The following is a 22,951-nucleotide window of genomic DNA, read 5'->3' on the forward strand; positions in this document are numbered from 1 at the left end:
GACCCCGCCCCCTGGCCCTTCCCGCGCGCCGATTGGGCAGCCGCAGGGGACGGGCCGGGGCGAGCGCGCCGTGCCCGCGGAGGCAGAGCGGCGCGGGCGTGCGTGCGAGCGGCCAGCCGGCTGCATGGCGCGCTGCGAGCGGCTGCGCGGCGCGGCCCTGCGCGACGTGCTGGGCCAGGCGCAGGGGGTCCTGTTCGACTGCGACGGGGTGCTGTGGAACGGCGAGTGCGCCGTGCCGGGCGCCCCCGAGCTGGTGGAGCGGCTGGCGCGGGCCGGCAAGGCCGCCCTGTTCGTGAGCAACAACAGCCGGCGCGCGCGGCCCGAGCTGGCCCAGCGCTTCGCGCGCCTCGGCTTCGGGGGGCTGCGGGCCGAGCAGCTCTTCAGCTCCGCGCTGTGCGCCGCGCGCCTGCTGCGCCAGCGCCTGCCCGGGCCGCCGGGAGCCTCGGGCGCCGTGTTCGTGCTGGGCGGCGAGGGGCTGCGCGCCGAGCTGCGCGCCGCGGGGCTGCGCCTGGCCGGGGACCCTGGCGACGACCTGGGCGCGGGCGACCAGGCGGCCGCGCGTGTGCGCGCCGTGCTGGTGGGCTACGACGAGCACTTTTCCTTCGCCAAGCTGAGCCAGGCGTGCGCGCACCTGCGCGACCCCGACTGCCTGCTCGTGGCCACGGATCGCGACCCTTGGCACCCGCTGAGCGACGGCAGCCGGACCCCCGGTGAGCGCGCGGCGGGGGCGGGGAGTAGGAGCGACGCGAGGGGCGAGACACGGGACGGCCACTTCCATCGCCGCGGTGGGGAAACCGAGGCCCATTGTGGCTCAGGGAGAAGCAGGTGGATGCAGGTCCCGGCGCTCCCGCCCCAGCCTCAAGGACTCCTGGCTCTTTGCCCCGCCCACCACCTGGTGGGGTTGGAGGGTGGGAACCGAATGGAGGGGGGGTAGGATTGGGACACTGTTCCCGTGCCTGGAGGAGGATGTGGCAAAGTGCGGAGGCTGGAGGGGTGGGTTTGACCTGAGCCCCAGTTCCAGCTCCAGGCCGTGCAGTCCCGCTGAGTTACGTAACCTGCAGGCACGTCCGCCCGGGTGTAAGATGGGAACGCTCACCCCGCCCCTTCCAGCCCGGGAGACCGTGGACGGCTGAGTGCCTGGCGCGTGGTAGGTGCTCACGCGTGAGAGCCTGGGAGAAGCACCTTGGTGTCTGTTCTTGCTCGGTTTCCGAATTAACCGGAAGATGGACATTATTGTCCCGTTTCTCAGATAAAGAAACTGAGGCCAAGAGACAGGAAGGGAGCTGCCCCGGGGTTCAGCTGTCATCCGCCCCCAGCCCCTGCTGGCATCCTGCGGAGGCCCCTGCTCCGCGGAGGGTTCCGGGTAGAGGAGCTGCCTTGGGCTGCAGCCAGTGCTGAGTGTGTGGGCAGGACAGACCCCTGTCACTCCCTGTCTGCTGCCCACTGCCCTGGTCATGCGCCCCCAGCCGTGGGGGAGGGCAGTGTGGTGTGGACGTGGAAGGAGAGGAGAGCCTCGCGGTGAGGGAATCCAGGAAGGCTTCCTGGAGGAAGCCTGTTGCAGGGAATGCGGATAATCGGGGAGCAGACAGACGTCCAGTGGGGACAGAGGGAGAGAACCTGTAGTTGCCGGCCTGTGCTGGCCCTGACCGAGGCAGATCCGCTTAGGTGACCACCCCAGGTCGGCTCAGCGGCCGCCTGCCCAGGGCCACTGTGTGAAAGGTGTGTTTTTCTCTGGAAGGCTCAGGAAGGATGGTGGGGGGCCCGGCCTGCCCACGCCTACCTCCCGGGCACCTGGGGTCCCTGTGCCCACCTGGCTGTGCCCGCTCGGCCTAGAGGGCGAGGCCCAGGCTTAGCTGCGCACGGGTGAGCGGGCAGCTCTGAAATCCCGGCTCCCGCCTGCTGCCCTGCAGTAGCCGCTGAGTACAGACGGCCGCTCTGGGGAGGACTGCGCCGGCCTCGGACGCCAGACGGGAGTCAGGCGGAAAGACAACAGCGCCCCGCTGGGATGCCCGCGCCCTTCCCGGGCTGGGGTCTTCCTCAGGGTCTTCCTCGTGCTACTACTTGAACCCAGGGTCAGTCCGGAGCTGGGCCGCGGGAGATCCTGGGGGGTGAGCGGAGCGCTCGGCTCCATCCTGGTGGGGCGGGGTGAGCACTGCCCGAGGATTCTCTGAGGGGGAATGGCTTTTCCTCCCAACCCAGTGAAAAGCAGGCAAGCTGCAGGTCAGACGTCGTGTGCACTTCCCGGGTGGGGGCGTTGTCCGGGGCCAGTCCCGCCTCCCCCCCGTGCCCAGGTCTCGAGTGCCTGGGCGTGGAACTGGGAAGGGCCGGCTCCGCACTGCGACCGACCGCGCTTGGCTGGACGAGCAAGTGGGGGGCTCCGAAAGCCTGCGGCGTCTGTTCCTAACGGAGCTCGTGGTTGTGCCTGGGGCCAGGAGTAGTTGCCTTCACCCTGCACCGCACGGAACCCGCGAGCGCACGTCGCTCTGCCCTCTGAAAGCGGAAGCCGTGGTGGCACGGGACGGGTCCCGCCCAGGCTCTGCTGCCCCTTGGGAAGCTGTGCCGCCTTGGCAGTTCCTGTGGGCCCCGCGCCTCAGCGTTCTCGTCCGCGACCTGGGCTCCCCCGGGCACCCAGCACAGTCCGGGAGTGAGAAGTGCCCCGCCCGCCCCGTTGGCTCAGGGACTGGGAAGGCAGACGGTGATGGCGCAGGGTCCCGCGGTGCCCTGGCCGGGAGACAGCCCTGAACAGCCCCCCTCCCCACTGCTCCCCGCCGAGGTGTGGCTTACGATGGCCACTGCAGCCACAGACGCGGGGGGGGGGGGGGGGGGCTTCCGCCTCCCGTGGGAATTCCCGGACCCTTTCCCTGCGGAGCCGCACGAGGTCCGGGTAGGCGCCCTCTGAGCAAGAGGAGGCGGGACGGCAGCAGCCACGACCTGGACTGCGCTTGCTCCTGGGGTGCCCCTCTTTGGGGTGGGGGGCTCTTTCCTGGATCCGGGGAAACAGAGAGGTTGAGGGGCTTGCCTGAAGGCACACAGCCGCCAGGTAGAATAGGGACCCTCAGGCGGGACTGACCCAGCCAGCGCTGGTTACGAGGGGCACACCCTTGGGAGCCAAGCGCCGTCGGGATCCCCGTGTGGGAGGTGAGCAAGCTGAGCCGCCCGAGGCCAAGCAGCCCGCGCAGGCCCCTGCAGACGAGCCGCAGCGCCAGCATCCGGTGCCGCCTCCTGCCCACGGCCCTGAGAGCAGGCGCAGGCCTGGCTCAGTGCCGCGCCTCCGCTGGCCCCTGCTGACCCCAGTCCCTGTCTCCCCGCAGGTGCCGGGAGCCTGGCCGCCGCCGTGGAGACGGCCTCGGGCCGCCAGGCCGTGGTGGTGGGCAAGCCGAGCCCCTACATGTTCGAGTGCATCACAGAGCACTTCCGCGTGGACCCCGCCCGCACGCTCATGGTGGGCGACCGCCTGGAGACCGACATCCTCTTCGGCCACCGCTGCGGCATGACCACCGTGCTCACGCTCACGGGCGTCTCGCGCCTGGAGGAGGCCCAGGCCTACCTGGCGGCCGGCCAGCACGACCTCGTGCCCCACTACTACGTGGAGAGCATTGCGGACTTGATGGAGGGGTTGGAGGACTGAGCCCGCCCCGCCCGCGGCCGCGGCCCCACCCCTCCCCCGCCCCGGTCCTTAGACGGAGCCGTGGGGCCCGAGTCGTGTGAAGCGTTGAACGCCGTCCACTCTCTGGCCCGTTTTTGACCCTGGTGGGGCTGGGCCCCGGGGGAGGTCTGAGGCCTCGTGCCCGCCCCCCAGCAGTGGCTGGGCGCTCTGCTCTCCCAGGAGCTGCCCGCCCCGGTGGGTCCAGGCAGGTGGCCTTATTTCCTGCCCTGGCACCTTCCCTCCTGGAACTCAGGGCCCTGAGGCCAGCTGAAGAGCCCCCCTACCCTGAGCACCTGGCCCCCACCCCACCTGGGACATGGGGCGTCCTGCCTGCCCCTCACCCTGGCCCTGGCCCTGGCCCTGGCTTCCGGCCGTCAGAGCAGACATCTGGGTAGCCACAGCCCGTTACTGTGGCCCGTGGACCAATCCAAGGCCAAGTGACTCCTTGATGCTGGCTCCTGAACTGACCAGTCAGGGGCCTGGGGACACCACCCTCTCCTGTCCTGGAACCAATCAGAAAGCCGGGTGACAGTCACCCACGCTTGCATGTCCTAGGCCCTGGGTGCCCCTATCAAGGCACTGCTGGCCTGAGATCCAGGATAGGACAGTCCGGAAGTCCGAGAGACCATGGCCTCTTGATAGTCCAGGTCTGGACCAGCCAGGGGTCCGGATCTGGGGCCGGCGGGCAGACCGCCTCTCCCACAGGCCGTGACCCCGCGCTGTGGCGCTGCTGCGGCTGGGAGCCCCGACCTCCCCTGGCTGCGGTACCGTCCAGTGTTCATGGTGGCCGCAGCTCCGAAGGGGGCCATTGTGTGTCCCCGACGTGGTCAGTGTTGGCTGTGCCACCTCTCCCCTGTGCCCACGCCCAGCTATTTATTTATTCTTGTGTGCCCGTGACGGTGGGGGTGGGGATGGGCCGTGTCCGCCGCCCCGCCTCAGCTGTAGCCGGTCCTCCGTACTTAATAAAGTGCGAGTGGGCGTGTCCGTGTGCAGTTGAGTCTATGCCCGGGCAGGGGCCCGTCCGCCCCTCAGGAGGGGACGCATCCCAGGTCGAGTCACGCCTTGGCTCGGTAGTGCTTTATTGATTTTAAAATTAGTTATTTGGAAGGCAGAGTATCAGAGAGGGAGAAATCCGTCACAGCCAGGGCTCGGCAGGCTGAAATCCGAATCCTGGAGCTGCTTCCGGGTCTCCCACATGGACGGCACGTGGGCCATCCTCCGCTGCCTTCCAGGTGTGTGAGCAGGGAGCCGGACCGGAAGTGGAGCAGCCAGGACTCGAACCTGCACTCTGATGGGGGCGGCTGAACCCCCTGTGCCACAGCGCCAGCCCCTCGCGGAGTCCGCGTGGGGACGGAGAAGTCAGCGGGATCGTCACGCCTGTCCCGCTTGACAGCTGAGGAGCCAGGCTCAGCGACGCGGTTAACAGCTGGAAGGTGCAGTCACACAGCATCTGAACTCGCGCTGGTGACTGGGAGGCGCGGGCCCCTCTGGGGAGACGGGGAGCTGGGGCGAGGGCTCTTGAAGGCATCTGTCAGCTGGGGGTGCTGCTGCGGGGCAGCCGCAGTGACAGCTCCAGCCTGGCGCTGACTCCTGGGCTCCTTGCTGGGCTGTTTTGTTTTGAGGTTTGTGTATTTTGGGACTGGCGCTGTGACCACAGTTTAGCACACCGATGCCGGTTCGAGTCCCGGCTGCTCCACATCCAATCCAGCTCCCTGCTGATGTGCCTGGGAGAGTGGTGGAGGACAGCACAAGTGCTTGGGCCCCTGCACCCGTGCGGGAGGCCGGGATGAAGCTCCTGGCTTCAGCCTGGTCCTGCCTGTTGGCAGTCATCTGGGGAGCGAACCAGCGGATGGAAGATCTCTCTCTCTCTCAGTGCCTCTTGCTTTCAAAATAAATCAAGCAAATCTAAGAACAAAGGCTCAGCACTGGCGCCTCGGCTCACTAGGCTAATCCTCCGCCTTGCAGCGCCGGCACACCGGGTTCTAGTCCTGGTCGGGGCGCCGGATTCTGTCCCAGTTGCCCCTCTTCCAGGCCAGCTCTCTGCTGTGGCCAGGGAGTGCAGTGGAGGATGGCCCAAGTGCTTGGGCCCTGCACCCCATGGGAGACCAGGAGAAGCACCTGGCTCCTGCCATCGGATCAGTGTGGTGCGCCGACTGCAGCGTGCCAGCCGCAGCGGCCATTGGAGGGTGAACCAACGGCAAAGGAAGACCTTTCTCTCTGTCTCTCCCTCTCACTGTCCACTCTGCCTGTAAAAAAAAAAAAAAAAGAACAAAAGCTCGTGTATTATGTGTTTGAAAGAGTGATGGAGGAGAGACCGCTCTTTCACTGTTTTGCTCCACAAAAGCCGAGGCTGGGTCAGGCTGAAGTTGGGGACTGCATCCATGTCTTGCACGTGAGTGGCGGCACCCAATACACGTGCTCACCTGCTGCTCTCCGGGGTGTGCGTTAGCAGGGAGTGGAGCCGGCACCCACACAGGGTGCGCGGGGGCTTACCGGCTGTGCCTAGCCTGCCCCTGTATTTACACTTTTTTTTGTTTTTTAAGATGGATTTACTTATTTGAAAACCAGACTTACAGAGAAAGAATCGTCCATCCACTGGTTCACTCCAAAAGGTCGCAACAGCCAGGGCTGAGCCAGGCTAGTCAGGAGCTTCATCGGGATCTCCCACGGGGGTGCAGGGAGGGGCCCAAGGACTTGGGTCACCTGCTGCTTTCACAGGCAAGTTAGCAGGGAGCTGGATCGGAAGTGGAGCAGCCGGGACTCGGACCAGTGCCTGTGTGGGATGCCAGTGCTGCAGGCAGCGGCTTTACCCACTACACCACAGCGCCAGCCCCTGTATTTACGTTCTCCTGAACCATTTCAGAGTGTGTTACAGACAGAACGCTCCAGACGCTTCAGCTGTGTCTCCTAAGATTTATTTTTTATTTATTTGAAAGGCAGAGTTAACAGGAGAGACAGAGACAGAATCTTCCATCCGCTGGTTCACTCCCCAAATGGCTGCAATGGTCCGCGTTGGGCCAAGCGAAAGCCAAGAGTCCCAGAGCTTCTTCCGGGTCTCCCACGTGGGTGCAGGGCCCCAAGCACTTGGGCCAGCTTCTGCTGCTTTCCCAGGCCATAGCAGGGAGCTGGGAAGTGAGCAGCCGGGCCTTGAACTGGCGTCTCAGGCAGAGTCTTAACGCTGGCCCCAGCTTGTGTCTTAAGAGCAAGGACAAGGCCAGTGCCGCAGCTCACTAGGCTAATCCTCCACCTGCGGCGCCGGCACACCGGGTTCTGGTCCCGGTCGGGGCGCCGGATTCTGTCCCGGTTGCCCCTCTTCCAGGCCAGCTCTCTGCTGTGGCCAGGGAGTGCAGTGGAGGATGGCCCAAGTGCTTGGGCCCTGCACCCCATGGGAGACCAGGAGAAGCACCTGGCTCCTGCCATTGGATCAGCGCGGTGCGCCGGCCGCGGCAGCCATTGGAGGGTGAACCAACGGCAAAGGAAGACCTTTCTCTCTGTCTCTCTCTCTCACTGTCCACTCTGCCTGTCAAAAAAAAAAAAAAAAAAAAAAAAAAAAAAAAAAAAAAAAAGAGCAAGGACAGCCTACAAAGCCACATGCAGAGTGACACAAGAGCCCGGATATTTGAGGATTTCAGTGAGCGCTGAACTCCCCTGCCATGGAATCCTAGCTCCAGGCTGCCTGCGATGGGAAAGTTCTCCGTCACTTTAAAACAATTTGCATTATCTGCAGCCAGAGAAGCCTGCCTCACACACAGGCGTCAGGCACCCCAGAGAAAACACGGAAGTCCACCCACGTCCCGCAGCGAGTAGAGGTTTTTCCCGAGAGTTCTATACCTTATCGTACACTTTAGTTGACCGCCAGGGTCTACTTTAGGAACTGACCGACCCCAGGGAAGCCGGGAGCCCTTTCAAGGCGCCAGCCCCGGCGCGGGGCTTGCGGAGGGGAGGACTTGCGAGCATTGCCCTGGTTAGTGCGCGCTGAGCCGGGGAGCACGGGCTCCTTTCAGCCTGGCATCTTCGTATTTTGGAGCCGACACTTTTTTTTTTTTTTGACAGGCAGAGTGGACAGTGAGAGAGAGAGACAGAGAGAGAAAGGTCTTCCTTTGCCGTTGGTTCACCCTCCAATGGCCGCCGCTGCAGCCGGCGCACCGCGCTGATCTGTTGGCAGGAGCCAGGATCCAGGTGCTTTTCCTGGTCTCCCATGGGGTGCAGGGCCCAAGCACCTGGGCCATCTTCCACTGCACTCCCGGGCCACAGCAGAGAGCTGGCCTGGAAGAGGGGCAACCGGGACAGAATCCGGCACCCCGACCGGGACTAGAACCCGGTGTGCCGGCGCCGCAAGGTGGAGGATTAGCCTATTGAGCCACGGCGCCGGCCCGGAGCCGACACTTTTTAAAATTTATTTATTCTTCACTGCTGCTCCTCCGCACGCGGAGGAGCCGCACCGGACCGGGCGCTTGTTGTTCCCTTTTTTTACAAGTCCTTTCTATAGTAAAGTAAGAATAAGTAAACAGCAAACTCCCAAAGCAAGAATGAGTAGAGAGAAATGAGAAAGAACGAAGTAACGAACTTCCCCGCGAACTCTCCAACGCACTCTCCAACCAACCCACACCACCATGCCGTCTCTCTCCTCCTATATAGTCCTCTCCACCAATCCCAACTCGGCTGCCCACACGCCGAGCACGCCGCTCTCCTCCAATCAGGAGCAGCTCCTGCAGCTTGTCAAGTTGGTGAGAGGCAGCTGGGTAGAAGCTGTTTACTTCTCTCCCAGCGCCATATTGTGGGAGAGCAGATGCATAGAATAAATCTTAATTCCAGTAACAGTATAGTCCGAATTGCTCCCCACAGATCCCCCTTTCTTTTTATTTTTTGGCGTTGATACGCGCCTGTGTAAAGTTCAGTGTGATCTTCATGCTATTGACTCTTGTTTGTCGTGCTACTTCAGAGTTTGTTGAAAAATGTCCCGTATTCCAAAGATCCCAGGGATTGGTTATTCATTGTTTTCTTCCTCAAATGGAGTTTTCTTCTTCTAGATCTTCTGCTGGCAGGTTTATCAACCGAATTCTTCTCTCAGGGGTCCATATTGGTTGTGCCGCACCCTGTGGAAAAAAACAAACGGCGCCTCGTACTCTTCTGAGTAAGGGGAACGGGCCTTTCCATTGGTTGTCCTGTAAATCCTTCCACATTACCCACTGTATTGATTCCTTATCAACTGATTGAGTATGCATTTCTGCAGGTGTTTTACCGTTCTTTTTCTTGTTCAAAAAATTAATTGTATAAAGAGCTAGGGCCAAGACATCCTTGTTGGATGTGGCCATTTCCCCTATTCCCCCTTTTTGTTTAATTATTAAATTTTTTAAATATAAGTGAGCGCGTTCTACCACAGCTTGCCCTTGTGGATTGTATGGAATACCGGTAATATGGGAGATTCCAAATTCTTTCAAAAATGCAGCAAAACGCTTTGATGTATACGCTGGGCCGTTATCCGTTTTGATCACATGAGGAACTCCCCAGGCTGCAAAAGCCTGCAAGCAGTGTTGGATTACTTGTTGTACTCCTTCTTTATTCATGGCTGTGGCCATAATTACACCTGAGTATGTATCTACAGTGACGTGAACACAGCTTTGTCGCCCAAAAGAGGGGATATGTGTAACGTCCATCTGCCAGATATGTCCTGGTTTAAGGCCACGGGGATTGGCTCCCGCAGGAATCTTTGGAACTATGGTAACAACGCACTTTTCACAGGATCTAATGATATCTTCTGCTTGCTTGCGGGGAATATTAAATTTAAAACTTAAAGTGTGGGTGTTAACATGCCATTTAGAGTGATATTCTTTAGCTTGTTCCAAAGCGGTGCATGCAAGCAAGAATCTTGAATAGTGATCTGCCATCATGTTTCCTCGAGTAAGTGGGCCAGGTAAATTAGAATGAGCTCTTATGTGGCCTATGTAAATAGCATGCTCTCTTTGATTTAATAACCCCTGAATTTCACTTAGATAAGAATAGACTGAGGAGGATTTAAGAATAAGGCACTGTGTAGCGAGCATCTGAACTGCATTCACCACATATGCACTATCAGACAAAATATTCATGGGTGCGCTCTCTCTGCGTAATACTGTTGCGATAATAGCTAATTCTGCATGTTGTGGAGAAGGGGATGCTGTTAAAACGAAATATCGTTGATTGTTAAATATAGCTGCTCCTGTTCCGCCTTTAGCTCCATCCGTAAATACGGTAACTGCCCCTTGAATTGGATCCCTTCGCACCTTCTGCACCCGTTTTATTGAAACCTGTGTGCAGAAGTTAACAAATGGATGGCGAGGGTAGTGATTGTCAATCTCTATTTGTAGAATGAGAACTATGTATGCCCATTGCCAGCATTCCCTTGTAAAGGCTTCTACTGCCTCTTGAGCAAAGGGAACTACACATCGCTTTGGAGTCTTCCCCGCCATTTCTGTCGCCTTTTTTATTGCTGTTAATATTAAATCGGCCACCGCAATGCCTTGGGTGTATAGTACACGCGGTGCATGTGAATGTGGGTATACAAACAACAAGGGTCCTCCTTGCCAAATGACTGCGAAGGGATACAGCTGTTCCATAAAAATTAATATTTCTAGGGCTTGTTGTGGATCACATCTTTCCATCTGCATTGCTTTAATTTGTTTTTCAATTTTCTGTAACGCCAAGCGGGCTTCTATTGTCAATCTACGAGGGGAATCAAGCTGGGCATCTCCTTCTAAAATATTGAATAATGGCATCATATCTTCGGTAGTTAATTTACAATAGGGCCTCAACCAATTTAAATTGCCACATAATTTTTGGAAGTCATTAAGGGTCTGTAACCCATCTATTGCAATTTCAAATTCTAATGGGGTTACCTTTTCAGAAGTTACTTTAAGTCCTAAGTACTGTACTACTTCCCCTTTTTGTATCTTCTCTGGCGCTACTTGTAACCCAACTTTTTCCAAATATAATAGCAGCAGCTTATATGCTTCCATTAGGTGACTTTTACTTTCAGCCGTTATTAACAAGTCATCCATGTAGTGTAAAATTTGTACTTTTGGGCACTGTTGTCGAACCGGCTCTACTGCCTGGTCAACATATAGCTGGCATATGGCAGGACTGTTAGTCATTCCTTGGGGAAGCACCTTCCATTCATATCTTTTGTCGGGACCTTGATGATTAATGGAAGGTACGGTGAAAGCAAACCTCTGAGTGTCTTGTTCATGTAGAGGTATGCTAAAAAAGCAGTCCTTTAGATCGAGTACTATTAGTGGCCAATGCTTTGGGATCATAGTAGGAACCGGGAGTCCGGGTTGCAATGCCCCCATGGGTTGCATCTGCTGATTAACAGCCCGTAAATCATGCAACAACCGGTATTTCCCTGATTTTTTCTTTATCACGAATATTGGCGTATTCCATGGGGAGGTTGATGGTTGCAAATGGCCTGCCTCTAATTGTTGTGATACTATATCATTTACCGCAGCCAACTTTTCCTGGGTAAGGGGCCACTGTGGTATCCACTTTGGCTTGTTGTCCAGCCATGACAATGGCAGCGGCTGCATCTCAGTGGCCCCCACGAAAAACCCGTGTCCTGTCTTTTAAAATCGCCTATGGGCTGGGCTAGGTCCCTTCTGCCTTCTCTGGAGCCTAATCCTCTCTCCTGATATCCCTTTTTATACATAATACGCCGTCCTGTAGAACTCTCCAATTGATCCTCATTTGTTAACGTCAGTCCCAATTGTTCTAAAATGTCTCTTCCCCATAATGTGATGGGGAGTGCACTAACATAAGGTTGCACATTTCCCTTGTTCCCTTCTTGATCCTGCCAATGAAGCACCTGAGCACTCCTTGATGGTGTCATGGCCGCACCTAGGCCTACTAAAGTATTATCTCCTGGCTGAAGGGGCCATGACTTCGGCCAATCATTTTCCGAAATTATACTTACATCCGCACCTGTGTCTAGCAGGCCCTGAATTGACTTTCCTCTAATGGTTAAGGTCCACAGAGGTCGATCTGCTAGAGATAGGGACAAGGCTGCAAATTTCTCCCCTTGGGGTCCATTAACATCCTGCGCTCCAATCATGATCAGTATTTGAGCCACAGGTTCTTCTGGTTTGATTTGAATAATACCCTTTGTAGATTGTATTAGCACTTTTAACTTATCACAAGGTAATTGAATGACTCCGGTGATGACCATTAGGCCTCTCAAAGCATTTGTTTCTTTTCCTACGATTATTCCAAGTCCGTTATGCTCCGCTGAAATTGTTTCTGCCCTCACCTCTATGGCTTGTGGCCCCATTTGAGGTGTCAGTACCGAATATTCGGTGGCTCGTAACTCTGCGCGGTAAATATTTGGTTTTGGGACCGTGGCACCCACCGATTGTTTTGGCCCCGGGGTGCAGGGGCCCACATTCCGTTTTTTTGCTGTTGACCATATACACCTGATCTTCTTATGGGGCCCGGCTCATTTGGCATCCTCTGGGGATTGCCTGCGCTGTTTATTTTAAAGTAACATTCACTGACCCAATGATTTCCTCTTCTACAGCGTGGGCAAAGGCCTGGTCTTCTCGAGTTCTCTATGCCCTGCCGATCTCGGGCTGGAAATCTGGCCCTACATTCTCTCATTAGATGCCCTTCTCGACCACATTTAAAGCATATACGTCCCCTCATGTTCTGTCTAAATTGTCGGGTTACTGCTACTGCAGCATGTGATCCAGAAACTACATCATCCATGACATCCCTACAGATTTTCAAAAAGGTAGGGATGTCCTTATGCTGCCATGGTCTAAGAGCTTCCCGACATGTTTTATTGGCCTGCTCATACGCCAATCTTTTGACTAAGGGCATTGCTTCTTCCACGGTTTCGAAAATGTTTCCTGCTGCTTCCATTAATCGGTTCACGAAATCAGCGTAAGGCTCAGTAGGGCCCTGTACTATCTTAGTTAGGCTGTGTCTTACTTCTCCTTTTCTGGGTATCACCTTCCAGGCTCTCCTTACTATTTCTCGCACCTGTAAGAGGACAGCTGTTGGTAATCGGGCCTGCTCATCGGGACTGGCAAATCGCCCTTCTCCATTTAACATTTCCTCATCCCATGCTTGATTCCCTGTTTGATAGTTCTGCTTTGAATATTCTCGCGCAAATTCTTTATAGGCAGCTAGCCACAAGAGGAAGTCACCCCCGCCTAACACCGCCTTTACTAAGTTTCTCCAATCCTCAGGTATTAGGCCTTGCTGCCCGATGTTATCAAGGATTGCCTGAGTGTAACTTGCATGGGGCCCATACAATTGTACTGATTGCTGCAACTCTTTAAGTAATTTATGGTCAAGAGGCGTCCATCCCCTGTTTCCCTGTGGATCCTGAATTACAGGAAACACCTGGCCTGGTTCCTGGTACTGCTCCCAAGCAGGTTTTCTATAAACAGCTCCCCTTTGCTTGTTTTCGGTTCTTGGCCTTTCTAGCTCCTCCTGCATACCTACTCCCTCCATCACTCCTTCTTCCTCCCACTCTTCTTCAATCTCATGGGGAAAAAAGGGGCTTTTCTTTACAGGAGGAAACTTTGGTAGTACCAATGGGCGATACCGGGGTGGTGATTCATCCTTTATGGTTGAATTTGCCAGCCTTGTATGGCCAGGCATCTCTCTTGGGGGCGAGGTTCCCTCCTCAGCTTCCTTCTCCCCCCCATAAGCTTCCTGGCTCTCTAAATCCTTCTTTGATTTTCTTCTCACTTGTTCGTTACAATAGTTGCTCGCCTGGCTGCCCTGCCATAATTCTTCCTGCATTTCACTCCCCTCATTAAGCAACAACTCGATCCCTTCCGTGGGGTTCTGAAGCACCTGATCAACGAGTTGCCACAGCTTCAGCACTTCTATCGGTTCCCCAGCCTCGCGCATTTTCCGTCCCACCTGCCTCCACTGCTGTGGAAACCAGGGGGACGTCTCTACGATTGCTCTTACGAATGCATGAATTTTCCTCCCCCCTCGTTTCCCTTGCTTAGAGGAAAAGCTGCGACGAGGTGGGGAGTAGGAAGAGAGAGAGAGAGAAACCATATTTAGCCCATAAATGATCTTTAGGGAGAAACAGAGGATGGTGCCCAGGAGGAGGAAGAGGTAGCCAGTGGGCAAAGAGTAGCCAAAGAACTCCATTGTCTGTACCGTCTGTGACATGTTGGAGCAGTGAGCGTAATGGAAGACTGAGTCTCCCAGACGTTCCCAGTTAATACCTCCTTCCTAGCTTCTAATTTTCTTCCCCCGCGGCTTTTTTCCTAGGTTCTGACTAGCTTTTCACCGGCACTCTTTCCGTCCGGCCTTCCCCTAGGCTCTTTGCTAGTCTCTCTCTCCAGTAATTTCCCACTTCTTCCCGGTCTTTCCCTCCTAGGTTTCCTATCCGAGTCACGGCACCACTTGCTGCTCCTCCGCACGCGGAGGAGCCGCACCGGACCGGGCGCTTGTTGTTCCCTTTTTTTACAAGTCCTTTCTATAGTAAAGTAAGAATAAGTAAACAGCAAACTCCCAAAGCAAGAATGAGTAGAGAGAAATGAGAAAGAACGAAGTAACGAACTTCCCCGCGAACTCTCCAACGCACTCTCCAACCAACCCACACCACCATGCCGTCTCTCTCCTCCTATATAGTCCTCTCCACCAATCCCAACTCGGCTGCCCACACGCCGAGCACGCCGCTCTCCTCCAATCAGGAGCAGCTCCTGCAGCTTGTCAAGTTGGTGAGAGGCAGCTGGGTAGAAGCTGTTTACTTCTCTCCCAGCGCCATATTGTGGGAGAGCAGATGCATAGAATAAATCTTAATTCCAGTAACAGTATAGTCCGAATTGCTCCCCACACTTCACAGTTCAAATATTTTCTGAGTTCTTGAAAAGCTCTTAGCTCCTGGTGAGTCTAGAATTATTATTTCAAAGTAAAATGCTACAAAAACAGCGAAGGCTCATGCCTGAGGGACCGCAGCGCGGGTACACCCAGACCTTGCGTGGGACGAGAGGCGGGAGCAGAAGCAGAGGCAGGGAGGTGAGGATGAGGAGCCGTGGGGCGGGCGAGGGGGGTGGCAGCTTGAGCCTCCGGGTACAGGGCCTGGAGCAAGGGGGCCTTTCCACCCCGGCTCCCTCCGCCCTCCGGGCCCAGGAATCCAGGACCCAAAGCTTCCATTACGCTAGCTTTGGCCCCAGCTGCCCATGGGACGTCGGTCGTGTGGCCGCCTGTCTGGCTGTTTCCTCCTCGTTAAGGAGGAGCAGGTAAGACCCGGGAGCTGGCTCTGGCCGCCCCCACCTTCCCCAGCACCGCCAGTCTCCATCAGGGCAGGGTGGGAGCTGGGGCCAGGAAGGGCCACCCTGGCCTGGATGCCGAGTCGCGAGCAGCTGGGCCCAGTGCTCAGAGCGGCAGCCAGGGCCCGCCTGCAGGATGGGGGAAGTCCAAAGAGCTAGAGCTGCCTCTGCACGCTGTGCACACTGTGGCCCTCCCGGGGCAGGGCGGAGCAGGAGGCAGCGCCGACACATCACTCCTGGGACCCTCTACGCAGCTGGCTGGTGGGCGATGTCCCTGCCACCTTCCAGGCCTGGATTCCCAGAAACCAAAAGCCTGGGCTGTGGTCACGGCCAGGCAGCCCCCAGCTCCTAACCTTCGGACTGAAGCCTCAGCCTCGTACCCCTGCGGGTTAGCCCCGTGGGCAGACACAGCAGTGTTAGAGGAATTTCAGGTCGGTTCTCCCCCCTCGGCGATGAAAGTTAAAATGCGCAGTGAGGGTAGGGAGGGAAAGCAAAGCAGGATCATATTAAGAACCCGAGACTGGCTGGCACTGCGGCTCACTAGGCTAATCCTCCGCCTGCGGCGCCGGCACACCGGGTTCTAGTCCCGGTCGGGGAGCCGGATTCTGTCCCGGTTGCCCCTCTTCCAGGCCAGCTCTCTGCTGTGGCCAGGGAGTGCAGTGGAGGATGGCCCAAGTGCTTGGGCCCTGCACCCCATGGGAGACCAGGAGAAGCACCTGGCTCCTGCCATCGGATCTGCGCAGTGCACCGGCCGCAACGCGCAGGACATAGCGGCCACTTGAGGGGTGAACCAACGGCAAAAGGAAGACCTTTCTCTCTTGTCTCTCTTGTCTCTCTCTCTCACTATCCACTCTGCCTGTAAAAAAAAAAAAAAAAAAAAAAAAAGAACCGGAGACTGCAGCCGACCAGGACGGGATCCAAGGGGAGAAGGGGAGAAAGGGGAGCTCCGAGAGTCTTCGGGAAGGGAGATGAGATCAGGCGTTTTCCTTTACACATTCTTTGGGAAAGCGGTCCGGGGCTCTGGTTAAGGGATGTCGTCTCCCTGACTACTTGAGAACTTCCCCCTGTGGGCTGGCGCTGTGGCAGAGCGGTTAAGCTACCACCTAGGACTCGGGCGTCCCCTGTGGAGGTGCTGGTTCGGGTCCCGGTGGCTCCACTTCCGATCTGGCTCTCTGCTGTGGCCTGGGAAAGCAGTGGAAGGTGGCCCAAGCCCTTGTGCCGCTGCACCTGCGTGGGAGACCCGGAAGAAGCTCCTGGCACCTGGCTTCAGCCCAGCCATTGTGGCCATCTGGGGAGTGAAGCAGTGGACAGAAGATCTCTCCTGGTACCTCCTTCAAATAAACAAATCAATCTTTAGAAAGGAGAGAGAGAAAGGCCTCATGGCTGATAAACTTATCCCTAGATCATTAAAGAAGTGCCAGCGAGTTATCTTTTCTGGAGGTTGGGAAATGTTATCTCCTCCCCGGCGCCAGAGGCCCTGCTTGCTGATTTATGGGGCGGTCCCCCTCCTCTCTCTTTAACTCCTCACATTCCTTCTAGCTGCTGTTGGATGGGGAACCTGGCCCCGGCTTGACCACTTCCTGCTGGGAGCGAACAGCAGGCAGAGGCCATGAGGGAAGGGCTTGGCGGGTGGGGCGCTGAGACTGTACCCCCCCCACCCCCCGTTGAAGGGACGCGGCTGCTCAGACAGCGAGTAAGGCCAGTTCCGGTCTTCAGAGAACGCGATGCTGGAGCATGGACCCCGTTTCCCGCCTCATGTGTTCGCTAACCTCCTTTTGGATAAGGTTGGAGTTATCAGTTAGGTGGAAGCAACAAGCAACACATTCCCGAAAATTGCCACCATCCAAGTCTATTTTTTTTTTTTTTTATTTTTTTTTTTTTTTGGCAGCATAAGCGGCGGCGGCCGGGTTTGTAAAGCCCTGCTTTGAATCTGGCCTAATGCATGACAGCGTGTGGCGAGGCGGTCACGGACCCAGCACGCGGAAGCACCCTTCCCCGCAGCCTCTCGGCCTCAGTTGATTTTGTTGGGGGCTGACATCGGAGCCCTCCTCTTGATTTTCATTCTCGCCTTGTGTTCAAGGTCAATCAGCTTCTGGCTGCCTTTTTGATTTTTCTTTTAAGATTTATTTATTTGAAAAGGCAAAGTGACAGAGAGGAAGAGACAGAGAGAGAGAGCTCTGCCATCCGCTGGTTCACTGCCTACATGGCTGCGGCAGCAAGCGCTGGGCCAGGTGGAAGCCAGGAGCCAGGGGTTCTTCTGGGTCTCCACAGCACCTGGGCCAACCTCCACTGCCTTCCCAGGTGCACTAGCAGGGAGCTGCATCAGAAGTGGAGCAGCCGGGACTCGAACCGGCGCTCACACGGGATGCAAGCATTGCAGGCAGCGGTTTAACCTGCTATGCCGCCCCGCCAGCACCTGTAGGGGGAGAAGTGTTTGATGACGAGTGTACCTGGAGTCCACTGTTAGGCTCCACCTGTCCTGTAGGCGAAGGCCAACATCCTCCTCCTGGGAATCGTACCTCCATAGGATGCAGACGGACACTAAGCACAGAACTCAAAGGGAAAGATATAACTGGGGCCAGTGCCGTGGGGAAAGCCTCCCCCTGCAGTGCCGGCTCCCATATGGGCGCCGGTGCGAGTCCCAGCTGCTCCACTTCGATCCAGCTCTCTGCTATGGCCTGGGAAAGCAGTAGAAGATGACCCAAGTCCTTGGGCCCCTGCACCCACGTGGGAGACCTGGAAGAAGCTCCTGGCTCCTGGCTTCAGATCGGCACAGCTCCAGTTATTGCAGCCAATTGGGGAGTGAACCAGCGAATGGAAGACCTTTCTCTCTCCCCCTGCCTCTCCTTCTTTCTCTGTGTAACTCTGACTTTCAAATAAATAAATAAATCTTTAAATATATACACATATACATAACTAAACCCACAAGAACAGAACAAATCAAGTTTGTATGTTAAAAATAATGAATGGGGGGCTAACGTTATGCAGCGCCAGCACCCCATATGGTGCCAGTTCGTGTCCCGGCTGCTCCACTTCTGATCCAGCTCCCTGCTGTGGCCTGGGAAAAGCAGTAGAAGATGGACCAAGTCCTTGGGCCCCTGCACTCACGTGGGAGACTCGGAAGAAGCTCCTGGCTCCTGGCTTCAGCCTGGCCGAGCTCCAGCCATTGTGGCCATTTGGAAAGTGAACCAGCAGATGGAAGACCTCTCTCTCTCTCTCTCTCTCTGCTTTTTCAAATAAATAAATAAGTATTTTAAAAAAAAGTAATGAACAGGCAGCTTAGTAACCAGACATGGAAACCTGTGGAGGGTAGCAGGCTGGACACAATTAGCATTTACACTTAAAAGCAGATGCGTTTCAGTTTGTGGACTATTTGGATTTAGTAGCAAAAGGTGTTTTCGCATAGCTGTGCCGGTTTATAACTCCTCCTTGTTACGGGAACAGATTTGCATGAACTCACGCCGGCACAACCCCACTGGCACAGGGATTTCGAATGTTCGAGGAATTCAGCAGAGGGAAAGGCAAACGCAGGTGTCTGTTTGCAGAACTGTCCCAAAGCACTGAGTGCAAGAGGAGCCGGGGAGAAGGGGGCCTTCGGCGCCTGGGAGAGGACCCATGCAAACACTGAAGCCGATGGAGCCCGGGCAAAGCCTGGCACTTATTGTGGCCACACACCTACGTGGCTGGGGGCAGCCCCGGCACCCTGTCTTCTTTACCGCCGGCTCCGCCCTGCCTGCGTGGGCCCCGGGCCATGCCACTATCTTAACACAGGGCCTTGGCCGATGGCCACAGCACTACCTTAACACGGGGCTTCGGCCGTTGGAAACACCTTTATCTCAACACAGGGCCTGGCAACACCACTATCGCAACAGTCCAACCGTCAGCCAAGCCCAGGTTCTCCCAACCACTGAATGTGCCCCGAGCCCCTGGCGCGTGCGAGAAGGGGCTCGCTCTGCCGTGCACTCCCCGGGGGCCAGCCCCTCTCAGTTTGTCCAGCTGTGAGTCTGTGGACCTCTCTCTATGTCCCGCTCTCCTGCCCCTCCAGAACCTACGGTATGTTAAACAAGACGTGGAAACCCACCATTTTGATTCATTTATCCGGTCTCCTGCAACTATTTTTGATCCAGGAGCAGTTTTTTGGATGTCTACAGAGTTCTGGAACTTATCTAGTCCCTTGATTTCAAAGCTGTTAGAAAATCTGTATTAAAGAACATGTTAGAGTCCTTCTCTGTGAATCTGATTTTTTAAAAAATGTCAGTTAAATCCATCAATAATATTGTTAACATTTATCTCTTTTCCACTTTCTTATTTTTTTTAAATATTTACTTATTTATTTGAAAGGCAGAGTTACAAAGAGGCAGAGAGAGAGAGAGAGAGAGAGAGGTCTTCCATCCACTGGTTCACTCCCTAGATGGCTGCAATGGCTGGAGCTGCGCCAATCCGAAGCCAGGAGCTTCCTCCAGGTCTCCCACGCAGGTGCAGGGGCTCAAGCACGTGGGCCATCTTCTACTGCTTTCCCAGGCCATAGCAGAGAGCTGGATCGGAAGTGGAGCAGCCGGGACTTGAACTAGCGCCGATATTGGATGCTGGCACTGCAGGCGGCAGCTTTACCCACTAGGCCTCAGCTGGCTAGAAATTGACAGTCACAGATTAAACAGAAACAACTGAGCCAGGACTGTGCCATGGCGGGTAAAGCCGCTGCCTGTAACGTGGGCGTCCCATGTACATATGGCTGGAGTCTGGCTGCCCCACTTCCGATCCAGCTCCCTGTTAACCGCCAGGGAAAGCAGCAGTGGATGGCTCAGGTCCCTGGGTCCCTGCACCCACGTGGGAGACCTGGATGGAGCTCCTGGCTCCTGGCTTCAGCCTGGCCCAGCCACTGAGCCAGGGGATGGAAGATCTGTGTCTCTGTCTGTTCTGCTCTGTGTAACTCTTTCAAATAAATAAATCTTTAACAACCAAACCAAACCAGAAAATGTTACAAGGAGGAGACACTGTAGTTTTAAAATCAGATTGTAAAAGTAAAGATTAAGACTATTCAGGGGCCAGTGCTGTGACTTGGTGAGCTAAGCCTCCACCTGCAGAGCTGGCACCCAATATGGGCGCTGGTTCAAGTCTCGGCTGCTCCACTTCTGATCCAGCTCTCTGCTATGGCCTGGGACAGTAGTACATGATGGCCCAAGTCCTTGGGCCCCTGCACCCACATGAGAGACCTGGAAGAAGCTCCTGGCTCCTGGCTTCGGATTGGAGCAGCTCACACTGTTGCGGCCATTTATGGAGTGAACCAGTGGATGGAAGACCTCTCTCTCTCTCTCTCTCTCCCTCTCTCTCCCTCTCCTTTCTCTGTGCAACTCTGACTTTCAAATAAATCTTAAAAAAAAAAAACAGACTGTTTTCAGATATTTACTGACATATCTATATATATTATATATAAAGCTTATTTGTTAACAGAGGATGGTATCTTTGGTATTAATGCTTACTTTCTGGAAAATGCCATAAACAATATTTTCAAAATTGCAGGCGATCTTATCACACATGAACTTTTCTTGCGAGATCTGTTCCTCTCAAAGCCTCGGTGCCTTCCTCACACTTCCTGCCGCTTGCTGAAATCTTCAGGCACTTCTGCCCCACCTTTCCCTTCCAATCTCGGATGCACCAGGCATTCTCCTTAGGACAGAAAATTCTTACCAGCACTGCCCTTTCTTTATCCAAACATTTTCTTTTCTTAACCTCTTGCCAAGAGTACATTTTCATGCTTATAACTTTTTTTATTTTTATCTCCCTTATCTCCTGATTTCAACTTACATTTTGTAATGACTCTTGAAATTTCCGAATTGGGGCCAACATTGCAGTGTAACCGCCACCTGCAGCACCGGCATCCCGTATGGGCACCGGTTCGAGTCCTGGCTGCTCCACTTCCAATCCAGCTCTCTGCTGTGGCCTGGGAAGGTAGTGGAAGATGGTCCAAGTCCTTAGGCCCCTGCACCTGCGTGGGAGACCAGGAGGAAACACCTGGCTCCTGGCTTCAGAGCCGTTGCGGTCATTTGGGGAGTGAAATAGTGGATGGAAGACCTCTCTCTCTCTGTCTCTACCTCTCTCTGTAACTCTGTCTTTCAAATAAATAAAATAAATCTTAAAAAAAAAAAAAAAGACATCACGATTTCTCCTCTCCAGTTTACAGAAGGGGAGACTGAGGCAAGCCCAAAGGGACGCATCAGGATGTCCTAGGGGTGCCCAGGAGGGCCTCTCTGGGGACCCAGGTGCCACACAGTGCCGCCTCCTGCCAGCCTGGGCCCACCAGACAGGGGCACGGTGGTCCCTCCGTTTGGTGGCTAACACTTGCGGTACTGGACGCATTTTCTAGGTTGGGGGAAGGATGCAGGAGCAGTTCCCCCAGCCCTGAGGCCTGGTCCCCCTCTGCATCTCAGCTTCGGTGGCCAGACCCTGCCTGAAAAGCCCCCTTTCCCCCTTGGGCAGTGAGGGGACTCCCAGGGGAAGGCCTGGGGCTGGGCAGGCCACGCCCACCCCTGAGCGGACTGAGGTTTGGGGAGGCCAGAAAGGAAAGAGTGAAACCACTGCGGTTGGTTTTGGAGGGAGCTGCTTGTCTGGGAGGAGGGCGAAGGGGCTCCAGGCACAGCCCAGCCCTGCACACTCCTCTCCCAGGGGCACAAGGGCTGGGCTGGCCCGAGGGCAGGGCTGGGCGGCTGAGGGACTGGCCTTCAGTGAGTCACTGAGAGCCGCATCGTCCTCCCTCCGGCGCCAGCTGCTGCGGGCGGTGATGGTCGGATGGGGAAGGGGGTGCCCAGGATGGCTCCCTGGGGGTTCCCTCACCTTGCCCAGCGCTCCCTGCCCTCTGTGCACCTGCCTCCTGATGTGAGAGGAGCGCCCTCCCACCAGCCTCGCCTCTGCTGCTACAGGGATCTCTGCAGCCCCAGTCGGGCCTCAGCACTCACTATTCTAGAACCTTCTGTGGCTGCCCGGCACCTTGGACTGTGTCCAAGCCCTTCCTCTGGCCTGTGAAGCCTGTACAATCTGGATTCCCGGCCTAGTCCCCCAAGCCTCCCCCTGCAGGGCCACGTGCCCACTGCTGCTCCCACCCCTGCGCTCTCATTCCTGAGCTCCTGCGCACCTGCAGAGACCCACCTTCTCCACGGCCTGCGGCGTCTCCATCCCACCACAGGGCTTGCTGTGACTGTGCCGCTTCTTCTTCTTCTTCTTTTTTTTTTTTTCTTTTTGACAGGCAGAGTGGACAGTGAGAGAGAGAGAGAGACAGAGAGAAAGGTCTTCCTTTGCCGTTGGTTCACCCTCCAATGGCCGCCGCAGCCGGCGCACCGCGCTGATCCAATGGCAGGAGCCAGGTGCCTCTCCTGGTCTCCCATAGGGTGCAGGGCCCAAGCACCTGGGCCATCCTCCACTGCACTCCCGGGCCACAGCAGAGAGCTGGCCTGGAAGAGGGGCAACCGGGACAGAATCCGGCGCCCTGACCGGGACTAGAACCCGGTGTGCCGGCGCCGCAAGGCGGAGGATTAGCCTGTTGAGCTGCGGTGCCGGCCCGGTGCCGCTTCTTAATCAGGTTCCCGGTTGGTGTCCCCCAACCGTGGGCTCCTTGGGAACAGGGACAGTGAGGGAGTCGTCTCCGGAGGTCCTGAGGCCAGCCCAGGGCCAGGCATGTGGGAGCTACAGCGCAGAATAGCTGCTGAATGCACGGGCAAAGGGGGGAGTGAAGAGAGCAGACTGGGTGCCCAGAGCAGGGGCCCCAACCCCTCACGGCCGGGCCCACCGGGCTGCTCCCCAGGCCGGGCACCCTCAGGCAGAGCTGTCCGGCCGCGCACCTCCCAGAAGCACCGAGGCAGGAGCACCGGCTGGCAGGCTGGGGCCTGGCACCCCGCCCAGGCTTTTTTTAGACTCAGAGAAGAGCACAGCCCCACTTGTGGGGGGGCCCGGGCCTTGTGGTCCTGGGTCCCCATCCCTCTGCAGTGCCCACAGCCAGAGCCACGCCCTGACCCTGCCTGGGAGCAGCCCCCACCCCAGCCCA

General features: G+C 56.5%; 1 protein-coding gene and 1 long non-coding RNA gene across 2 annotated transcripts; one reads left to right on the forward strand and one right to left on the reverse strand.

The window, feature by feature from the left end:
- Positions 1-62: 62 nt before the first annotated feature.
- Positions 63-4,630, forward strand: PDXP (pyridoxal phosphatase). The gene is made up of 2 exons (XM_017340535.3): positions 63-710; positions 3,312-4,630. Exons 1-2 carry the CDS (start codon positions 125-127, stop codon positions 3,626-3,628), a joined length of 903 nt encoding a protein of 300 aa, XP_017196024.1. The 5' UTR covers positions 63-124; the 3' UTR covers positions 3,629-4,630.
- Positions 4,631-8,001: 3,371 nt separating this feature from the next.
- On the reverse strand, positions 8,002-22,803 carry LOC138844437 (uncharacterized). The gene is made up of 3 exons (XR_011380281.1): positions 22,060-22,803; positions 20,722-20,902; positions 8,002-8,742 (listed from the first exon to the last, which is right to left on the reverse strand). It is a non-coding gene; the product is annotated as an uncharacterized lncRNA (long non-coding RNA).
- Positions 22,804-22,951: the final 148 nt, after the last annotated feature.

This window comes from Oryctolagus cuniculus, chromosome 11 (genome assembly GCF_964237555.1).
Source record: "Oryctolagus cuniculus chromosome 11, mOryCun1.1, whole genome shotgun sequence".
Taxonomy (NCBI): Eukaryota; Metazoa; Chordata; class Mammalia; order Lagomorpha; family Leporidae; genus Oryctolagus; species Oryctolagus cuniculus.

Coding starts and splice junctions, on each gene's coding strand:
- PDXP (XM_017340535.3), top strand. CDS start 125: ATGGCGCGCTGCGAGCGGCTGCGCGGCGCGGCCCTGCGCGACGTGCTG. Junction 711..3,311: donor CGACGGCAGCCGGACCCCCG/GTGAGCGCGCGG, acceptor GTCTCCCCGCAG/GTGCCGGGAGCCTGGCCGCC.